This window comes from Chrysoperla carnea, chromosome 1 (assembly GCF_905475395.1).
Source record: "Chrysoperla carnea chromosome 1, inChrCarn1.1, whole genome shotgun sequence".
NCBI lineage: Eukaryota > Metazoa > Arthropoda > Insecta > Neuroptera > Chrysopidae > Chrysoperla > Chrysoperla carnea.
The window spans coordinates 97,854,414-97,878,243 of NC_058337.1; the positions used below are offsets into that span (position 1 = coordinate 97,854,414).

Genomic DNA, 23,830 nt, shown 5'->3' on the forward strand with positions numbered 1-23,830 from the left:
AATAACAGTGAAATTTTTTTAAACCTGTGATTTTTAACCATTCAATTATTACCGTTCGCGGACTTTCGCTTTCCACATTCCAATTAACTTACCATATTCCGGGTGCTTAACTACAATATGTACTCTAAATATTTTTATTTTGAACATTTAAAAAAAAAATACTTCTTAAAGCACAAGCTTTTATTGTACTAAAAAGTAGAAAGTAATTTTGTAGGAATAACTCATACATGACTACTCGTAAAATCTGGAGGTGATTCGAATCATTGTTGATATTTTACATTTTGCGCCTCAAGCTTTTACGTATAGTCATGCACTAGTAACTCTTACAAAATTTGTTTCTACTTTTTAGTACAATAAAAGCTTGTCCTCTTAAAATTATTTTTTATTAAAAACTAAAAAAGCATGTATATCAAATATGGTGGAAGCGATGGGAAAATCAGGTAATTTTTACCATAAAAATGCAAATTGTTGAATATTAAAAAAACTTACAATATATTAATTGAAGATTATATTCAAACCAGAAGATATTGAATAGCAAACGCCCTTATCAATTTTTCTACCTTTCAAATAAATACCTGCTTGTCCGATGTCCGAAAGACTTTTACTGTATTAAGTATCATACTTTCTACAGTATTATACAAAACGATTCATCATTTTTTAATCAATTATTTTCCTAATTTGAATTTCTTAACGGATATTCATGAATTTTAGGATCTGTTAAATTCAGGAATAAAAATTATTCAGCCCACCTTAAAGAGAAGCCTTCTATTTTACTATATAATGTAATTAATAATTTCCTTTATAAAAAGTGATAAAGTAAAGAACGATAAACAAAAAATGTTCCTTTTTCTATTACTCTAATGTTACTCTAGAATACACAGCTATATTCTTGGGAAATATTTTTAAAAAATGCAACATATTCTTTATCAGCTTTCCATCACAATTCAGAACCATACTTTTTGTCGTAAATGAATTTTTATCCGATTTAAAAACGTATTAAAAGTCAAACTACTTTGACCGGGTTTCAGCTTAAAAATTCAACCAAACTAAAATGATGAACTTTGAAATCAAACAATTGTAAGCTCGTTCTCAAAACACATTTGTTTGCTATGAAACAAACTTTATTTGTTTTCAATGTTAATCACTTAGTACTAACAGGGCAAACAAACACAAAACGTTCTGATTATTTACAACATAGTTTTTAATACATTATTACGTGTTTATTTAACATTTCTTTTCAATTCGTTTCCTCTCCGGTTTATTGAAGTTAGTGAGAGCAAGCTAAGCTAGAAACCAATTGATTAACTTAATAATAATGATGATACGAACACAAAGATAATACCTACTTACCTTACAAAATATATCTATATATATAGTGTGTCAATCAAATTGTTGTGTTTATGTTTATTTTTATTTGGAACTTCATCCAAGAGCTTGTGAAATATTTTTCAGATGAATAGGTTAACGAATATTTCATTTCGAATCATACTAATTTAGTCTACTTTATAGTCTACAGTACAGAGAGGGATTATAGTTTCGTGATTAACACACTTACGAAACTTCGTGAGTGGCTTCATTTCAATGTAACATACAACACTTACATTTACGAAAACTTTGAAATTGGAGTGTTTTGGACATGGGGAAGACGCGAAACATTAAACGACCTATTGAAAAAATATGATCAACCGTTTGTTTTTTACTTGAATGCAAGATATATGAATATAATAAGAGGTAATAATAGTGGCCTACAAAAATATTGGACTGTTTGATGTGACCTCCACTCCCAACATGTCGGAAAAACAGGCTATGCAAATTTATGAACAACCGGCTAATTTTTACACAATTGTTTAATAAATATAAGTAAAATTAAATGTACATGCTGGCCTACATATTTCATGAGCCTTTTTCTCAGACCTACGCCTTAAACATGTTAGTTTAACGACTATATGTTTTATTATGCTAATGGCCCAAATTCCAAAGTTTTCGTAAATAAAAATGTTTCAGGTTACACTGAAATGAAGCCACTCACGAAGTTTCGTGAGTGTGTTAGTCAGGAAATCAACCCCCCCCTCTGTACTAGAGACTCTGTAGACTATTAATAAAACAGACCATTTCGATGTTTTTTATTAGCTACTAGCTCGACTCGTGAGCAATTTCACAGTGTGGTACCTGTAGGTGAAAACAAACAATTGACTGAGTAAATTGTTCAAATACCCTGTTTTGAAAGTGTTGAGTGCTTGCATTATTTTTTTATATATAAGAAGAGTTTATAAAAAAACACCATTAAAGCGACCTTTTGGCCGCCATTTTTAGCAAAATTTCGAAAATATTTTCTAGAACTTTTTTGCATTTTTCAAGAATATTTCACAAGAATGCGGGAATGTAATAAAAAATCAAAATTTATTAGTAGTATAGAAGTATATTTGCAAGTGAAAGCCAGTTTACTTAAACTTTAATTAATTTCTTAAACTGTTTCCGAAATTTGACTTACGGTATATAATAATAGATACACACATGCATAACGTTTTGTGAGGCGTGAGGTAAAGAACTTCTCATCAACAATGCCGACAGAGATTGTAGTGACAGCTCCCTGCACCAACTAACTTATGTATATGTATAATATGTATACTTCTTTCTCATATGTGAATTGTTTGTCCGATGTTCACATATTATTCAAGGCCCCTTATTGTGAGTGACAATCATTTTTGTTACAATAAAAGAAGCAACAAAAAGGAAAAAAAAAAAACGAACAAATTTTGCTAAATAATAATACCTACTAATAAGTAACATATACTCAAATAAGCGTAATAAAATCTTAAATACATAACGCATGAATTTAATGCTTATTTAAAAATGTGAAACGCACATCGGATTTATATATATGTATATTAAGATGTTAAAATATTTGACAAAAAAGTATTTTTTTTTATACCATGTATATATGAAATATACATAGTATATTAAGTTTCGTCCCAAGTTTGTAACGCTTAAAAATATTGATGCTACGAACAAAATTTTGGTATAGGTGTTCATAGAATCACCTAATTAATCCATTTCCGGTTGTCCGCCCGTCCGTCCGTCCGTCTGTGGGCACGATAAGTCAAAAACGAAAAAAGATATCGAGCTGAAATTTTTACAGTGTACTCAGGACGTAAAAAGTGAGGTCAAGTTCGTAAATGAGCATCATAGGTCAATTGGGTCTTGGGTCCGTAGGACCCATCTTGTAAACCATTAAAGATAGAACAAAAGTTTAAAAATAAAAAATGTTCCTTATCAGAAATTAAACAACTTTTGTTTGAAACATTTTTTTGTAAACATCACTGTTTACCCACGAGGGCGTTAAATAGGTGCAAATTTTATAGTATGTATTAATATAGGAAGATCAGTTGTGTGTGTGTTGTGTATTTAAAAGTGAATATCTTTTGTTATTTACGTGACGTCAAAAAAAACAAACGATTGCGCATCAACACTGTCTATACGATTGCGCATCAACACTATACATGTATACATGTATAATGTAACTTGTAATCTACACTGTCTATCCATGGTATTTCAACAATTAACTCAGTCAATTGTTTGTTTTCACTTGTCTTGTATAAAGTAAAGAGGAAAAATTACAACCAATGATAATCAAGGCATAATATAGTCCTGAAATGTTAAACCAACTCTATCGGAATGGTGCATTTGTAAATTTCCTAGTCGACAAAAATTAGATACCTATATTGGTTTTGTAGCGATGGAAAATTTTTTTGAAATATCTTTATTAATATTAGTAAAATTGATATTTGAATTATAAGCAGTTATTACTATAAATTTTTATAGGTTTGATCTTACCTATCTTTAACGAGTTAAGGCTTCATCCCTATCCCTATCCCTATATATTATAAATGTGAAAGTAAAGATGTTTGTTTGTTTGTTTGTTTGTTACGCTTTCACGCCAAAACTAGCGAATAGTTTTTATTGAAACTGTACAGCAATATAGCTCATATATCAGAATAATACATGAGCTATAATTTATAAAGATATTAAAAAAAAAAATTAAATTTAATCTGACATTTACTATTTAAAATTTTTACAGAAATCTTTAATTTATGTTTCAAAATAATGATCACAGATGGAGCAAAATGATCACCATTTTGAACTATAAATTAAAGATTTCTGTAAAAATTTAAAATAGTAAATGTCAAACAAATCAAGGCCACCTTTCCTGATATACTCAATCATTTATGACTATTTTATAATTTAAGAAATTGAAAACTGTGCATATCTTTTAGCTGCGTAAAGCAATCCCTTCAAGTGTGATGGAAGGGGGATAGGTGAGATCAAGAGAGGTGGAGGCTATACAGCGGTGGTTTTTACTTTTAAGCCCAGTGAAGCGGGCGAGTATCAAGTAAAATATAAGTAGATATATTTATAATTAAATTTGTGATTTCTCAACAATTCATAATTTTAATTATAATTATTCTAAAGAGGAAAGTAAAAGCAGCTTCTGCGTGACGCTTTTTATACCATGTATATATGAAATATATCAAGGTATACTAAGTTAAGTCTCTAAGTTTGTAACGTTTACAAATATTGATGCTACGAACAAAATTTTGGTATAGGTGTTTATAAAATCTATTGTCTGTGTGAATGTCTGTCTGTCTGTCCGAGCGTCTGTAAATTTGATAACTCCAAAGCCAAAATAGATATCATTCATAGCTATCATATCAAATAATTTTTAGTAAACTTTCGAAAAAATCAAACTAAAAAACATGCAACTTATCTATTACCAAATCCTTTTCATAGTTAGTACGCATGTCTTTCCATAATACGCTGGTCAGTGAAACTTCAGGTGTAAGACGTGACTATATTTGTATCCTTATATTCCTTGCTCAGTAATTTACGCTGAATACGAAAGTGAAACTCTGCGTATCTGCCAACGGTACTTTATGTTTCATACTCAACATAATAAAGTATAGCATACAAAATTATTGTCAGTTGTGCCTTTATAGCAATTTTTTTAATCACTAAGAGGACCCAAGGACCAATATAAATACATATTAAATACTTCAAACTGTTGTTAATTTATTAATATAATACAAATTATTATATTTTGGGTGTGGCGTGTGATCAACAAATCATTTACATCATTGATCACCAACTAAGCTTTTAGCAGCACGTATATCGACATTATGGATCATTCATCAATGTTACAGCCATTCTTTATCAAAATATCAGATGTACATACTACATACTACAATGTGAAAAGAAAGAACTTACTAAACAAACACAACAAAACTAAAATACAAATACCACAAACTGTGTTTCGCCATAGTTCGGATGCTTATGGTATGGAATAAATCAACGATGCTTTCATTCCTAAAGTTTGATTTTAAATTGTCCCATTTATTCTGATTCTGTCTTTAACAACATATCCAAACGATTTTTCACCCCCGAACCAAAAAAAAAGAGGTGTTATAAGCTTGATCTCTATGTTTGTCTGTGTGGCACCATAGCTCCTAAACGGGTGAACCGATTTTAGTTTTCGCCATGAATTTTCCGAATCAGCTCATTTTGTGGCCAGAATGAACAGCTGAATTGGAAGAACAATTGAACAGCCGTTTTTTTATATGACTGGCATAAAACCTCACCACATAAGGTTTTGTATTTTGAAGTATTTATAAACTGGCAAGCCAGGTGATCAGGGTTTTAGTTCTTCCAAACGGAATATCAGTGGGTGGATGGGAGTGTATACTGAAATCAAGGTAATCACATAAAAGCTGATGTAATATTTTCTTGATATCAGTTTTAACGATGGTGATTGCTGCTTGGTTGAGTGTTGGACTTCGAACTTACGTTCGAAAACATTGGATCCATAAGTTTAGGGTTCAAAGCTCATGCAAGCCAATCACTTTGAATTGTTCAAAGCTCAGTTTCTTTTTATACTAATGAATTCTACCAGCTTTTGTAAATACTTTACATACTTTTGAAGTAAGGTCCATTGAATTTTCACCAATTAATTTTTCACTTTCTTCCATTAGTACTGAATGATTTGGCTTTTGGTGAATAAAATATAATGATTCGTTTTTTCACATGAACGAAAATAAAGAAAACGTAAGCTACAATTTTTCCTTAAAACTTTTTCCGCTTTTTACACTAATAGCTTTCAAATAATTTGTGATATGGAAACTTAAGGTTTATTTTCACTTTACACATAACTTTGAAATTTTAATATTGTTGCAGTTCCTTACAATTGCCTAAAATCAAATTTTCATTAACCCTTTGCCGCCTGAACTCAGTAAAAACATATTGGAAATCAATTTTATAAAAAATCTAATTGAATTCAGTTTACGAAAGCCTGAAAATGAACTTAAGCCTCTCGACTACTATAAGGTAAAGTACTCCGTAACATTTTTTTTTTGACTTGTTAACAATGTATTTATTTGTAAACACAAATTAATCGTTTGTTCTCCTACAGAAAATCGATCAAATAATCGATCTTCATATGTCGTATTTGAGAGTAGGATACAAAAAATTATAAATTGTGGACAATTGAAAATTTTTATCTCTGTATCATGAAGTTGAGTATACAATGGCACCATTTTGATTGGAGTACTGATAAGTACCTAATAACACAGTCTATTCATGGTATTTCAACAATTAACTCAGTCAATTGTTTGTTTTCATTTGTGTTTTTTTTTTTTTTTTTATATTATATGTAATATATTTTTATCATGTATGAATCTTTGTTAATATTGTGGTTTTTTGTATAAATTTTCAATAATCACTTGCTTTATTACAAATAATGCATGAAAATACAAAACTTACATAAAAAAATTTCTTCAAAATTAAATAAACAAAAATAAATATATTTTTGAAATTTAAAACTGTTTTTTGGTACAAAATCCTAAGCAAAACGATGTAACATTGAATATGAAGGAAAATGATTAAATAAATGAATAAAATATAAAAATATGATTTACCGACTGATCTCGAAAATAATCAACGTGTGCGGTGTATTATTTTATTGTAAATATCATTAGGTCAGTATTAAAATATATGTTACCCCATGGGGGAATTCCCGCGATCTATACCGTTCTCGTTTCAAAAAAAAACAAAAAAAAAAAAACAGCTATATAAATAAATAATTAGATCAGTATTAAAAATTAATTTTCAATTTAAATTATAAAAAAAAACCTTATACACACACTTTAATGAGTCGTTAGTTAATTTATAAAATTTTGAAAGGTAATATAATGAAGCTCCAAATGCTTACAATGAAGAGACTTATCAGCGACTATCAGAAAATCAATATCCTTTTTAACCGACTTCAAAAAAGGAGAAGGTTCTAAATTCGATTGTATTTTTTTTCTTTGTTTGTTACCTCAGAACTTTCGACTGGGTGAACCAATTTAAATGATTCATTTTTTTTTCCTGAAAGCTGGTGCTTCACGTGTGGTTTCACATCTGACAATGGCACCCATGAGAAAACCATATAGGTCTGAAATTTGCATTAAGTAGATATGTGCTCGACAAATGAACGAATAACTTTTTAACTAAACTTTTTTTTTCTAAAGAAATGTAATTTAGTTTTTCCTTTAGTGTTTCCCGTGCTTTTGCACCACATATTATTATCATTTTTTCAGTCATATTATTATCTTGTGACTTCTTAAATTTTTTGGATTCTGATGACGTCATAAAGTAAGATAATTTGATTTTGATCCGATCTTTTTGGAATTTTTTTTGAAACCCAATAATTTTGGGTCATTCTTTTCAGCTATGATGTCAGTTTTTCGCTAGGTATCACTTATTTGCTTAATTCCGTAACCAGGACTGCACATTCTTGAAACCTATTAGAGCTAGGTTAATTTCATCGAAAATCACAAATTCGAAAACTATGATAAAAATAAGGATAAAAGGTAGGATAACATACTTGATTTATCAAAATTGGATAAAATTTGGATGTGATAGAGCAAAATTAAATTTTTTGGATTCTGATGACATCATAAAGTCCAATAATTCGATAACACAGGCAAATTTGATCCGATTTTATTGGAATTTTTTTAGAAACTCACTAATTTTTTCGGGTCATTCTTTTCATCTGTGATGTCAGTTTTGCGCTAGGTATCACTTATTTTCTTAATTCCTGGGCCAGTACTCCACATTCTTAAAAACTATTAGAGCTAGGTTAATTTTAATAACAAATTTGAAAAGTATGACCCAAATTTAGTAGGATTTGAGAAGCGCAATTAATTTTTTTCATTATTCTATATGTAAGTATATTATTTTTTTGTCATAATTTTCATTTCCACACATGTCATGCAATACTATCTTTTAGCAGGTACTATCTTTATAAAAAGCTAAAATTTCATTATATATAAAATTTTAATGTCTAAAAAAGTAAGATATTTTACTTCCTGGCCTTTTTATCGCTTTCTATAAAAATTTCTTTTTTATTAAATAGTAATTAAGCCCTTTTTATTTTAATGTTTATTAGATAATCAGCCATGTCTTAAATATTCTTACGTAATATTTATTGTTTTTTATTTTCGTTTGTTCCCATTGGATTTATAATAGATTGGAAGGGTACACACTATTCATTTCGTTTGTTAATTCGTCGTCGTTAATTAAGAGGAATTTGTATAGTTTTAACTGATAACATAATTGAAACAATAAAGATAATGTTTTTGTTTGTTTAAAAGCGTATGGTATATTGGTATAAAGAGAACAAAACATTTTAGCCCACCCAAAATAATTATTGTTTTTAAATAATCATAAATTTCAAAATAGATTCCATCATAAAATTGGTAATTAATTAAATTGATGTCTGTATTAAGTAGTTTCTTATCAACAATTCAATGTAATAAACTATTCGATTCGAGGAACCTTTAATAAAGTTTTATACTGAGTGTTACGGGTTAAAAAATCACACAAATAATTTTATATGCTATTCGCTGGGTACAAAATAGGTGAAAATGACAACTGAAACGATCGCAGCCATAGGCTGCGCACCCCCGTGCGCCTCCAATAATTTTCTAATTTTTTGAAAACATAATAAAAATGGGGATAATTTATTTGCTTCTTTACTGTTCTGGACTTCTTTAAACCCCTAATAAAAAAATGGAAATATTGTTAACATCATGAAAAATGTCTTTAAATTAAAAATCTAACATCACAAAAACAAATAGCATACACATTCAAATGAATCATGTTCTTTCTACAAATTAAATGGATACAAAATATATAAAGCCTTTGCAATTACTAACTTTAGGAACCCTCAAGATACCATCATTTTTCGTCATTTTTATCACTATGTCCATATAAATTGGTAAAGAATTTAGATTTGAGAATGTCAAAATAGTTTGAAATGTCATTCAAATGAAGAAACATCTAATAAAGAATGATTCTTATTCTCTAAGGATATTTTAAAGATATAGCAAAATGCAAAATATCCATTCCCAATGATTCCGAATCACCTAGTATACAATGCGCCTTCTTTATGAGGAAATGTATAAATTATATAATCCATTAAATTAAATATTAATAGCATATGAAATAAAAGATTACAGAACTAATTATTCTTTCTTATACATTAGCACAAATTTTTAAGAAAGATTTTACAGTTTAATTGTAGCAAAATGAAATTCCACGATAAGGAAAATTTTGTAAAAATCCAGATCATGCGATTTAACGCCCTTGAACTTTTCGTTGCTGTTTTTTAAAGTCACAAGTTTATGTGAACAAATCTACAATGGTTAACGCCTGAAAAAACGAAACTCAACGCTGTATCACTGAAATACTGCAACTCTTATGCACAACAGTCCTGGAAAATTTCATGAGAAGAGCACGCATGTGCCAGCAAAGCCGAAGCGGTCATTTATCCAAAGTCTTATTCCATTCATAACCTCATGATGTGTACTTCATTGTTCAATAAATTTTTCAAACTTATCCACAAATATGTATGCTTTATTTAAAATTAAAAACCGTCGTTCTTATTGAAACACCCATTATTTTACTAAAACTGGTATACAAGTTTGTTAAATCTTAATATGCGCTTTGCTCGAACAATAATTTGTTCAAAGTTTTAAATTAGTACCTAATTTTTACCGATTATTATAATTTTGCTTAGAAATTATGTTTTAGTAAAGAAAATGGGCTCGAACTCAATTTCATTACACTATGCTGGCACTGCGTGCACTCTGCCCCTTCGGTAAAAACATAGTATTCATAAAATAAATATAATAATCATATACTTAGTGCTATCTAGTAGTGTTTAATTGAACTAGTAAAGTAATATCAAATATCATTATTTCTTATATTGTTAACATATTATTGTTGCGTATAATAAACACTTGATATACGACGATTAATTTAAATACTATATGCTTATGAGGACAATAATAACAATTGCATAAATCAATCAATAATTAACAATAATTTTTATTAAAATAAATATTATAACTGTTTATAAAATCATTCTTGTAAGATATTATCAATCAACATCCAGCAACTTCAAATAATGAAAAAAGGTTTTGTGGCAGGATTCACAAAAGACAGTTTTAAAATGATTTTAATTAAACAATATATTTAAATTAAGGCATTGTCACTGAAGTTTTCAAATATAAGTTTTCAAACGAAAAAAAAGTAATACTATACGAGATAACAAAAAACTTAATCATCAATTAAAAATTATCCCCCTAAATTACATTTTTATGGATGGTTAACAGGACAATAGGAAAGCTAAAAATGAGCTGAGATTAAATTGTTTACAGTTTATTTCATTAGCTTTCAAATAAAGAAAAGAAATATTCCGATATGATAAAAAAATTCAGCTAAAAAATAAAAATTAGCTTCTAATAACACTTTGTTTCTTTACAAATATCTCCGTGGGTTAATATTCTTGAGAATGGTTAAGAGGACATTGGAAAAACAAAAATTTATTATAGCCTATGGTAAAAAAAATTAATAAAATTAAAAAATTAACAGATTTTCTTTATTAAGGCCGATTTATTAATCACCTTAGCAAGCACAAATTTTCAAAATTTAGGTACATGAAGATTAAATATTCCTACAAGTACACTGAAAAAAATTTAAGATATGGGCAAAAAGATATAGTGATTGTTAATAGACAAAACTATCACACAATTTGGAATAGATAGGAAAACTTCCTTCCCCACTTTTTTTGTGACGTATGGAAGAAGTTTGGGAATATTCAATTGAATTTTTATTGAATTCTGAATAGTCTTAAAATTTCGCATTAAAGATCAAAAATATAAATAATTTTATTAAAAATCAATTGAAAGCGAAAGGTCATGCTGTTTTGATGCTGAATTGCTTGTTTATGATTTTTAAACCGTTATGATAAGATTCAGAAAAGTTGAAAAAAGAAATTGCATGTTTTTAATTTTTTTTTTTTAATTTTTTTTTCATATAATTTTACAATTGAAAATGTTTTTTCTAAACTGTATATTCAAACGACAGTGGCGTCAACACCTCGTTTTCGTAACGCCATCGCACGGAGAAAGGAAAAAAAATCATGATAAAAGGTTTGTCTCTGACTTTCACTATATTATAACTTAAATTTCCATAGAAACCGATTGCTCACAGCGTCAACGGAGACTAAAACGTCCCTACCGTTTTATTTATTTAAAAATATAACTAATTTTTATTAATAATTAATTTAAAAAAAAATGGAATTATTAATTTAAAAAAAGAAAAAATTTACTTACATATACTTCAGATGAATTATTCTTTCTTTTACATATGAATTTGTGGCAAAAAAAAAATAATGCAACTTCTCTAATGATTTGTTTTTTTTTTTTTTGTAATTTTTGTCTCATAAATTTTTCTAACAAGTCGCTGATTATAGATTTAATGTTAATTTCGTTTACAGAAAAACGTGCCTATTGGGCCCCTACAATATCTATCTTTCATTACATTTTAATTTTGAAAATTTATCATTTTTTGGCAAATTAAGTATATTTTTCTACACATACCAGGAAACAATATTAAGGCAAGAGGAATTATCACGTCTCCTCTGGAGAATTGGAATGCATTATATTTTCCAAGCCACGAGTCTGAAATTATTTCTTAAAAGTTCATGCATATTGACGGTAACTAGATTTAAAAGCCCATTTATTTTCGTGTTTAGTATAAAGTGAAAATTTGAATGTGGATTTTAGAACTAATTTTCATGGAAAAACCAATATTGCAATGTCATTTGAAATCGGTAATGCATTTAATGATTCATAAAATAATTTATATATTGAATAAACGTCGTTAATATAAATATGAACACTCCCCAAAAATTCTTAGCAAGTTCATTGAAAAAAAAAACAACGAAGCAAAAATTTTTCGTTAAATGCATTCATTTTATTTGATCAATAATGAAATCACTCGATAATCTTACCTTACTATTTTGTTTTTATCAATTTAAGGTCTGTCTATAATTGGTGACAGTCATTTTTTTACACCACATTGAAACAAGACACAACATTAATGAATTTATCCGGATATATTTTAAGTATTCGTAGCGTTATATGTTCGCGATTTAACTCCTTAAAATGAATATAAAAAAAATTTTTAAACAAAATTGTGAAAATTTTGTGATGCGTTAAAATTAACTTTTTTTGAAATTTCTTGAATTCTCTGTGATAATTTTTTTTTTTCGATACAATGAAACATTTTTTATCGAATTTAATTATTTTATTAATTATTTTAATTGGAATTTTTACAAATTATACAAAACGGTAAGTAAATTATAAATTTAATTTTTTTTTTCGAAAATTTGTTTCAAATAATTTTTGAAATATTCAAATTGTCAATATTAGTTACCTAGCTTATCTTTTATTAGAAACAATAAAAATTATTTGTAAAATACATATCATAAATTATTAATTTTAAAATACATAAAAAAAAACTATGGACAAATATTTACAAATAATCCACACCTACAAAAAAAATATGTCTTAGTTCATATCCTGTGTATTTTTAAAATATTAAATATTTCCTGTGTTCTTCTTTTATGAAAGTGTTAATTTTTTAAGAAAAAAAGCCTGTTTATTTTATTTAAATTTCAGGCCTCGAATAAAAGGTGTTCTCAGAAATAATCCAATTGCGGCTGTATATTTATACCAAGATCTAACATCAGCAACTCGTAAAACAGCACCGTGTTACTGGTTGCGAGCATCACGTCAACAATATACACAGTGTAGACGTGAACCAGGCTTAGCAAATGTTTTAAATGATTCACGTTTTCTTACAATACAACAATGTGAAGATCAATTTCGTTACGATAGATGGAACTGTTCGCACAGTAAAAATATGTTCAAAAAAGTTTATCGTGAAACAGCCTTTATGCATGCATTGAATGCAGCTAGTATTACAACAATGGTTTCTCGTGCTTGTGCTGAAGGTAAATTAAAAAAGTGCCATTGTTCAACTAAAGCAAAGAAAAATAAAATTGATGGGGATGATGGTAATTTAGCAGGTAAAATTCAGTTGAACTACTTTTGATAAAAATGGTTTGAAAACATTCGAAAAAAAACCATATTAATGTATATTTTTGTATCTAGAATATGAATTCATGAAACCTGTTAGTTTTCTTCCAATGTGTGGCTTGGCAAACTCAAAATTTCGATTTTGATGTTATCAAGTGACCCAAAACATTTATCTTTATTTATTTCCACCTCTTTAAAAAAATTTTTTTTTTAATTTTAAAAATATTAACATTTTATGAAATATTGGCAAAAGACGAAATAACTTTTTTTAATCTTTAGTTGCTTTTTACAAGTTTTTTATGTGCTGACTCTGGAACATTTTTCTAGACATCATTAAGAAACAAATGAGCTATCACACGCATTTTTACCAGACACAAAAGCATCTTTTGTGAGCACAAAAAAACATGTTTTGTGAAATTTTCGATTAATTCGTTACCAATTCAAAATACACATTAATACGGTTTATTGCGAATATTTTTGAATCATTTAATAGAAACTGCATCTCAAAATTTGGAACAAAATGTTCGTTTAATAGGTTTCCACAGAGTGGTCATAATTTATAAAATTGTCAAATTCCATCATAGTGCGTAAAATTCTCTCTTTAACCATAAAGAAAAATGTAAATCTATGGATTGGTTTTTAAAACAGACTACCCAGAAAATGCAGAATATGAATTCAATCTTCTGGGTAGTCTAATTTAAGATAAATGTATAGGAACCAAACTTGACGTATTTTCACTCAAAACAATAATCACATCAGGTCAAGAGTTAATAAGGATGGATACCTTCCATCTTCTGTATAGTATACCTTGAGAACCAATCGATCGATTGCATTTCTTTTATCATGTTATGAATAGATAATTTTAGGCCCTTTCAAATGATGTATAACAAGGTAGGGGTGCCATTTGAAATTTCAGAGTAGGGATGGCTAGGAACGAAGGGGTGAATATAAAAATTTTCTAGGTACCATTTTTGAACTTCCCATTCAATATCAAAATTAACGTGTTTTCACTCAAAACAATAATCGCATTAGGTCAGGAGTAATTAAGTGTGAAAGAGACTCTTATTACTGTGTGTGGAAGTTTGACTACCTTTTTTACTTAAAGTAACGATGTAAAGTAACAAACGATTACGAAATCACTGTCTATACATAGTTTTGATAAGCTGTTACTCCGAAACTATCTGTCTGATAAAAACTGGCTTTATCGCAAATTGTTGAAAATTTAATATGCCTTAATAATAAATACTACATTTTTTTATGAAAAACCTTTATTTAAAATTTTCGAAATTTTTCTTATTTTTCTGCATGCTCCGGTCGTTGTCAAGGTCGAAAACTTGGACTTAACATTGCCTTTACATTGCAAAAATACCAAGGTTCACCCCCATTTGATGCAAGGTTCACCCCCTTTTCATGTTTAATTTGGTAAATTGTAAACCTTCCTCATTTTTTATTGTTGGATGTATTGAGGGGCAAGGGGAATTGCCAACTTTCAATTTTTCTGTATTTAGGTGACAAAACTAAGACCTCGCGCAATAAAAAATTTTAATTTCAAAGTTTTCTTTCTTCAAATAACTGGACTATATGTTTTTGGATCGTTTTTTGAAAAATCGCTAAACTGAACTTTAACTATTTGGCAGAAAATAAGTGGAAATGGGGTGGATGTGGTGATAATTTACAATATGGTCGAAGGTTTGTAAGAAAATTTTTACAATTACGTGCACATTCTGCAGATTTTCAAGAAACAATTTTAAGTCACAATAGTGAAGTTGGTATACGTACCGTTGCGTCTCAAATGCGTGATGTTTGTAAATGTCATGGGGTTTCTGGTTCTTGCTCGATAAAAACATGTTGGCGACGTGTCCCACCACTAATTATTACTGCAACACAATTGAAGAAAAAATATCATCGTGCTATGAAATTTGAGTTTGGAAATCGTGCAACCAGACGTGCTGAACCAACAAATAAAAAATGGCCTAAAGGGCAATTATTGTATTTAGAAAATTCATCAACATTTTGTGCTGTTACACCACATCGAAAATGTTTAAATCGTATGAACTGTGCTACATTATGTTGTGGTCGAGGATATTATACAAAAATCGTTTATGAGAATCGAAATTGTAATTGTCGTTGGAAGAAAAAATTTGAAATGATATGTGATCAGTGTTCATTTGAAATTGAAGAGTTTACTTGTAAATAAATATTTTGAAGGTTTATCATTTTGAATATAGATGTCAGGGAAGAGAAAGTGGATTGAACCTCCACTATTTATTTTGTAAAGATTTTTGTTTAAAATTTAATATAAAAACATTTTAACGGAACAGAACGTTTATAACATTTTCCTCGATTAAATTTATTTATTGAGTTTCAGGCATATGTAAACTTAAAAATATATAACTGCTAAATTTATAAATATATAAGTCACGGAATTCTGACTTATGGATTATCTATTATATTAAAATTGAAAGATTTTGGAGAAATCTGCATAATCCGAGCGTCTGGCTGTGGTAAGTTCAGTAAATCAAAAAACTTAAGAGCAGATGAATATGATTTTGTTGTATATACACTATATACACTCTTATGAACATTTTGCGTCGCGTCTCATAAAAATCAGTATCAGAACGACAAAATTCCAAAGTTAAATGTTTGTCTCCTACCTGAAATAAATGTGACGTTCCAATATATGGATTTGCTTGTTTCGCTAATCTCGGAAAATTCAGTTTTGATTTTTATGTGATTTTCGCTATACAGGGTGCATTTTTTACTTGGCATATGAGTGAACTCGAAAAATAAGTTTATTCGAGGAAAATGCTTAATTCCAAAGGCACATTATCTTATACGAATATTGAATTCCATATAAGTTTCACGGTTCAGTTAAATCCTCCCTTTAATTCATAACTGGCAAACATTAGACAAACACTTTAAATTAGAGAGTTCTTCTTTATACAAGCACAAACATTTTTTGTTAGAAACATTTTTTTGACCTTAAAGAAACTGCATGTCACAGTTTTTTGCGCGTTTCTTCAATCAATTCGAACAAAAAAAGTATTTTCGAAAAACAAATCACTTTCACTGGAAAGCTTTTTTCTTTTTATAAGTGACTAGATTCCAGAAAGTGTCCGTCTGTCTGGTACCAGTTATGGAGTGGACTGAGCTTTTCATTAAGCCTGAAAACCTAAGTTAAGTTTAATGTCTGCGTTTGATGTGCATCTGTAGACCCAACATTTTTAACTTGAAGCAGTTTTATCGATAAAACTTATTTTTCAAGTTTCATGCATATGTCAATTTTTCACTCTGACACCCTGTATATAATTTTTATTTTCATGTATATAAAATATTCTTCGATTATTAAATAATCTAATATATTTTGATATATCAACAGATCTCTAACAATTCATGATTTGTCCTGTATAAACTAATGTTCGAAAAATTAGTGACTTTTTGTTAAAGAATGTTCCAAAAATGTTCAATTCATATACCGTTCGAAATTTGATATCTATGTTCAGTTTAACGCCCTATTATTTACAGTAAGATAATAATTGAAAATGATTTTCTAACTATTACATGCATTGTGTGTCAAACACATAGAAGAAAAATCTGGTGTGAATGGTGTTAACAGTCACATTACCTCTATAGAGAAACTGTGGTGCGAAACTCACGGCTATATGATATATAGCGAATCTATGAACAGATATGTTAAATACTTTTGAATCCTATTCGTTGGGTCCGCAGTCTGGGTAGGGTAAGTCAAATCGACGCCAATTTAGGTTCCATACCGCAGTAATTAAAAAAGAGGCGATTATCTTTAAAATCAGTACAGTTTGGAAAAGGCAATTTAATGACGAGTGTTCTTAGATATGGTTTCAAGTGTGAGTTCAGCATTTTCAAATTTTGTAAATTTCACTTGCTATATTAAAAAGAGCCAACGCAACAATTTTGGCAAAATTTGGACCCCGCAATAGTAGATAGGAAAATGGCTTTCTTTGGACCATTCTGATTAAAAACTCTTATAGTCACAAAACGAGTAGCTTTCGGGCTACTTGATCGCTCGTAGCTCGAAAACGACTCATTGAAAAGTTTTGTGGCCATGAGAGTTTTTAACAGAACGATCTGAAGCATATTTTTAGGGCATTTTGAAGAAGTTTCACAGGAAGCCATTTTCCTAATCATGTTTTAATAGATACTATATTATATTCGTAGTTTTGATCGCCCGTAGCTCGAAAACTACTCGTTAAATATTTTTGCGGCCGTGAGAGCTTTTGACTAGAATGATCCAAAGAACATTTTAAGGTGGCAAAGTTTCACAGAAAATCATTTTCCCTTGTGGGGTCTTTTATGTTTGCAATTCCAATGTGATTATATAATTAACTTTTTCGTTTTAAAGGGGCACAAAAAATGAAAGACGCTTCGTAAAGGATCAGGAAAAACAACGTTCAAACCAAATAATTTGTATATACATAAGTTAGTGGCTCAAGCTTACATGTATACAGAGGTAAAAGTATCGAAGTACAGTGAAATGAAAGCTGTTGGGTTGTGTTGTTTGTTTGCTACTCTAGTAACCTACCATCGCCTCTCATAACCACCATAAAGCAACATAGAATTTTGTGTTATACAGCTCAACGTAGTATAGTCAGATCAATACAACCAACCATATATGTAGTATTAAATGTGGCGGGAAAAATCTCTGAAATACTATTTAAGTATTTTATTCATCATACAGTTAAAATTGATATGACGTTATTGTCAAGAATGGTATTATCTTAAACAAAATAAATTTACAGATTTGATCAGTAAAATACGTATCATGTCAATCGAAGTTCGGTGTATGACCGATGTATGAAGTGTGCAGGCGGTTATTAATTTTTTTCATAATTAACCTTTGAACCACAAAACTCCGTGTTGGAGGGAAGTAATAATAATTGGTTTCTTTGACAGGATTACAAAACACTCGAAATTAAATAATAATTCAACATTAAAATAATAATTTTATATAAAGTTGAATAAATCTAGCGGATTTTAATAATGAATTCGATAAATTTTTCCAAATCGCTAATTTTTTTTATATGTTTCTTTTGTTAAAAAACAAAAAAGGAGTTTGTCGGCTCTATAATGATCCGCGTGACTTTCTGCCGGCGGTTTTATCTCTACAAAATTGTCAAATTAGAATTTGTTTTCGGGAATAAAATTTTTTTTCCTTTTAGTTTTGAAATATTTCGGTTCATAATCAGTTCTGTCAATCCTGTCAATAATATAATACATAATTAATAATATAAAACAGGTCATTCAATTGAGTCAAGAAAGAAAAGTAATATCAACCACCCACCCCTCCCCCAAGTTTTGGAGGATATCAGTTTCAGATTACGTATATTTCAAAAATGCAAAAAGAACGTGTCTTCCGTGAGATGTTAGCAAAAAACGCTCATAGCTTTTTCACGAGACCATAAGAGATTTGAAAATTGGTTTTATCTTCGATTTGTTGGTCTATAGGTCAAAACTTCATACCAACCAAGTCTGATAAAATTTAGAGAGTGGAAAAAGTGAAATTCAACACAATAGAAGGCATAATAAAGCAATAACTTATAACAAAAAACGGAAACTTTCTCTTAACTTTCTATCCCTATAAGTCCGGAGAAAAGCTCCTTAAACCTCAAAGTATAAAATTGCAAAATAATTTAGTTTAATGTTGACTTGTATATTTACATTGCAGTTTTTAGATGTAACTATTTATTTAAATGTTCAGTAATTGTAACCTGACTTGCATGTTAAAAATAATCTCAAATATGTAATTATTTTTAACTTGTACATTAATAGTATTTTTAACTTATATGTTACAGAAAAATAAAGCTTTGTGTGCTTTATGTTTTAAAGTTAAATTGAATTTATTAATCAGCACAGACTATAATTATATATAACACGGTGGTTTCACTTTAACATAAATACTTTTAAATGCTTTGCGTTTAAAAGCTGTCTAGTGAAAAAACTTTTACATTTTATGGTCAACATGATTATTTTATAAAAACTTACTAATCCTAAAATGTAACAGATTTTATTTCAAAAAAATTGGTGTTTGGCACCAAAAAAGTAAAATCCAAAAAATATTTTAAGTGTATCGGAATGGCAACCTGTATGCCAAATTTGGTAAAGAAAACCAACCCAACAAAACTAACGCTTTCTCAAGATCTCTCTAATGGCCACTTTGATGCTCAATACAAATTAAATGTTTTGTCCTGAATGGCTGATTGACTGACTGACTGACTGACTGACTGACGGATCAACACACAGCCTGAACTGCTGATTGTAGGTATCTGAAACTTGGAGGGTAGAAAAGTTTGTATGCGACAACTCGATTCTCTGATCCAATCTGATCCAAATACGAAGAAGTGTTTTGTATTTTATTGAAACTCATCGCCTAACGGGGTATAAAAAGTAGAAAAGTAGAAAGCTATTACTCCTGTCACCTCGCGGCACCACTATTTCGAATGCTGCTAAGTTTACCAGTATTAAACCACAGAAAATGTGGAAGAAATATCCTCGTTAAGAAAGACAAAAATATTCGTGCTGGTAGAATTTGTACAAAGATTACTTTGGATAGAGGGATATTTTTCATGCATTGACCTTAGATAGAGTGGAAATCTCTGAGTGTATTTTCTACTCAAGTGACTATTATGTTAGATATAGCGTTCCGTAAGTAATGTTGCTGATGTTTGAACTGTAACACCCGCTACTTTAGTCGAGAGATATTTTCCACAAGTACAGAGTCTTTTGGCGAAATATTAAATTAGTTGTATGCACTGGAATCTTACACTTTTAGAAAATTTTCATACAAACGTATCTCGCCCGAAATTGTTAATTCGTATTTATTCTTTGTTTCGATTTCAAAGTCAATTTTGCTAAACATATTAACAATAAACATAAAATTTTAATCACAAGCAATCTAAAAAAAAAAACCAATCTTTCCCATCATAAAAAATATAAACATTTTATCTACAATAATATGTTTTCAGTGAACAATTTTCGTATTTTCCATCCCTCTTTATCATATACAGTAGAATGTTTGGGGGCGAATTTCTATATGAACATTTTGTTCAGTAGCCGATGATATTCAGACGTGAAGATAACATATATTGTTGGATGAAATATTTCTTCTTCTACTACTAAAAACATATTATTGTTATGAAACTAATTGTTGTGTCATAAATGTGAAATTTTCATATCATATTTGATTTTAAAAAAAATGGTTGAACGAACTGAAATGTCGTGTTTGTTTCTTTTTTTAATATAATTTTTCTAAAGGGTTTTTATTTGGTTTTATATATATTTTTTAATGACATACAACAGTTTTGGGATAATAAAAATGTGAAGTATTTGTTTATTTTGATTAATTAAGATAATCAAGTGAATTTTTAAGTGACCAATTTCTTGGAAGTTTTGCGTTTAATTGGAGTGGTGAGTATTATCCATTGTAATTTATAAAAACAAAATCTATAAGAATATCATGAATTAAAAAGTGTCTTTGTTTGTTGGTTGATTATCTTGTTTGTATTGTTTTCCATGCGGAAAAATGGACGTTGATTCGCATCAGAAATAATTGGAAATATGAAGAGTAAGATAGAATATTTTTTTATACCATGTATATATGAAATATATCTAGGTATACCAGGTTTAGTTCCAAGTTAGTAACGCATAAAAATATTGAACAAAATTTTGGTATAGGTGTTCATAAAATCATCTAATTAGTCCATTTTCGGTTGTCTGTCCGGTCGTCCGTCCGTCTGTCAATACGACAACTCAAAAACGAAAAGAGATATCTAACTGAAATATAGCGTGTTCAGGACGTAAAGAGTAAGAAATGACGAGAGCGAGTTCGTAACTGAGCAACAAAGGTCCAGGTTCTGGATCCTTAGAATCCATCTTGTAAACCGTTAGAGAACAAAAGTTTAATTGTAAAAAATATTCCTTATAAAAAAATAAACAACTTTTGTTTGAAACACTTTTTCGTAACAATCACTGTTTATCCGTGGTGCGGGCGCAGATTAGCTTAGAAACATTATATAGTATGTATTATATACAGGTATACCTATTGTTTGTGTTTGTGTATATTTATCTTTCTTTACTTGCATGACGAATGCGTAATCATGTTCATACATAGTATTTCAACCATTTACTCAACCAATTGTTTGTTTTCACTAGTTTCTGAAAAGAAATCTGATGTCTTTAAGAAGCATATTATAATAAATAGCTAATTTTATATTTGAAATAGCATTTCACTTATCAGTGCTTCCACTTAGTAAACTAGATTCTATGGTAAAGGATAAATAGTGGCTGTTTATGGGCATATTTCCAATCTATTTGGAAAAAAAAATATATCCTTATGTTGAAATCGTAAAAAAAATGAGTCCCTTTCACTTTAATACGGTATTCACACGAGCTTTTACAATATCGTATAAGAGAAACTTTTACATAAAGTATCTTAAACATAGGCAGGTATTTATAATTAATTGGAAAAAAACCAATTCATTAATTTATAGATGATTATTTAATTATTATTATTATTACTAAACGAATTTTTTCTATAAATTATATATAATTTAATGCATTATTTTATTCATAGATATATAATAGGTATTATCTAGGAAAATCGGTAAAAAGTACGCATTTCTCAAGATAATGCGTTTCCTTTAATAAGCGAATTGCCGAAGGAAATGGCGCGATTGCTTTTAATAGCTGTCAAAAATGACTATCGTTAAAATTTATATATTTTACTCAAATCTGACTTAAATTTCGACCGCTAGATACATACACACATGTATGTATGCGTGTAGGTATTTATCTATACATTTATATATGTGTAAGCTCTCTAGCGGTCGCAATTTAAGTCCGATTTGAATAAAATTTGGTATAAAAAAGGATCTTGGTATTTGAAAAGTCAAGTTCGTTACTCCGAAAATTCGACAGATAAACAAGGGAAAGAGTGTGTGCAAAGTACAAAATTTGGAATTTTTTCAAAATAAAAAATTTCTTGATCAGTTTTAAGCACAAAAGTATTCTTGTGATTTTTTCTCTAGACGCTTAGTTTTTAAAATAAAAATTCTTGGAAAACTAAAAATGCAATATTCGATTTTAAGAAAAATGTGTTATTTATCAATCTCTGAGGGAATTTTTATTATATTATCTTGTATATCTTGTCAATATTTGAGCTTTATAATCGATGCACAACTTTTGAAATTTTTAAAGCACATACCTTTCAACCCCTATTTCAACCTCTTACACTTTTATATTATGCATATATTATACATGAAAACCTTCCTCTTGAATCACATCAAAATCCGTTCCGTAGTTTTAAAGATCTAAGCGTACATAAGCCTTATGGACAGATAGACGGTAGCGACTTTGTTTTATAAAATTGTATTGACCCCGATTTTTGTTGTAATTACAAGTTGGTTATGTTGAGTTTGTCAAATATAGAGGAGTTCGTTGTTTAATGAAATTTATAGACTTATCGTTCAAAAATGCGACTCTATTTCAAAACTTTTTATGTTTTTTTTTTTGTCCGAATATATTTTCCCTTAATGCATAAGTTAAACTCTTTCTCGAAAAAAATTGCAGTAAAAAATTGGGATAATAACTTTTAAAAAGTTCTCTGTTATGAATATCTATCTATATTTAAACAGTTTATAAATAATGCTCACAGTTTTCTGTATCGAGTAGGTATAATCAGATTATCTAAAAGCAAGATTGCATTTCATATTCGGACCAACATTAAATTCTTCTTTATGGAATTGAAAAAATGTTACAATAAATGGGTAAAATGTGCGTTTTTAAAGCTTGGACGGTTTTACCCTACATTTGTACATTTTTAATAGAATTAAACGTTGATATCCTTCATATGAAGATGTCAAGTTTATTTATTTACATAATTGGTCAAGAACTGAACGCTACTTCATATATGTATATAGTATAGGTACAGTAAATATACAAATGTATTCATAATATATTATTTATTGAATAACACCAGTGAATATTAATCAATGGTTTTAAAATCAAAATAATGCAATCCAGTACCTACTACACAGTACTGCATTAAGATTATGGGACGGCATTAATTTCGAACAAAACAGCAAATGGAATGTACCAAATCAGCAGTGCTGGGTTTAGGCTTAGGCACGTGAGGCAATTGCCTATGGCAACACAATTTTATGAGCGGCAAAATTTTTCGAATAGTCATAATTTTAAAGGCGAAATAAAAAAGAGCAATCCGAATTTTTTCAATAAAATGAATTGAATAATCGAATGTATGTATTTACTTTTTAACATGACATAATGTTAATTATTTAATAGATCAATAGGCTTTT

At 29.0% G+C, this 23,830-nt stretch overlaps 2 protein-coding genes across 2 annotated transcripts in view; both read left to right on the top strand.

Annotated features, from left to right (window-relative positions):
- The first annotated feature begins 5,796 nt into the window (after positions 1-5,796).
- Positions 5,797-15,678, top strand: LOC123292539 (protein Wnt-4). Its single transcript, XM_044873256.1, has 3 exons — positions 5,797-5,861; positions 13,062-13,471; positions 15,119-15,678. The coding sequence occupies exons 1-3, from the start codon at positions 5,797-5,799 to the stop codon at positions 15,676-15,678; spliced, it is 1,035 nt and encodes a 344-aa protein (XP_044729191.1).
- Positions 15,679-20,821: 5,143 nt separating this feature from the next.
- LOC123290821 (electroneutral sodium bicarbonate exchanger 1) overlaps positions 20,822-23,830 on the top strand; it is a 91,110-nt gene continuing 88,101 nt past the window's right edge. Inside the window, exon 1 of the mRNA XM_044871154.1 lies at positions 20,822-20,924. The gene's annotated coding sequence lies outside the window, so the exon portion shown is untranslated. The remainder of the gene's footprint in view (positions 20,925-23,830) is intronic.

Excerpts from the sequence above, each read along its gene's own strand:
- LOC123292539 (XM_044873256.1), top strand. The coding sequence starts at position 5,797 with ATGGTGATTGCTGCTTGGTTGAGTGTTGGACTTCGAACTTACGTTCGA. Across the intron at positions 5,862-13,061 it reads CGAAAACATTGGATCCATAA|GCCTCGAATAAAAGGTGTTC; the intron begins GTTTAGGGTTCA and ends TTTAAATTTCAG. Across the intron at positions 13,472-15,118 it reads GGATGATGGTAATTTAGCAG|AAAATAAGTGGAAATGGGGT; the intron begins GTAAAATTCAGT and ends ACTATTTGGCAG.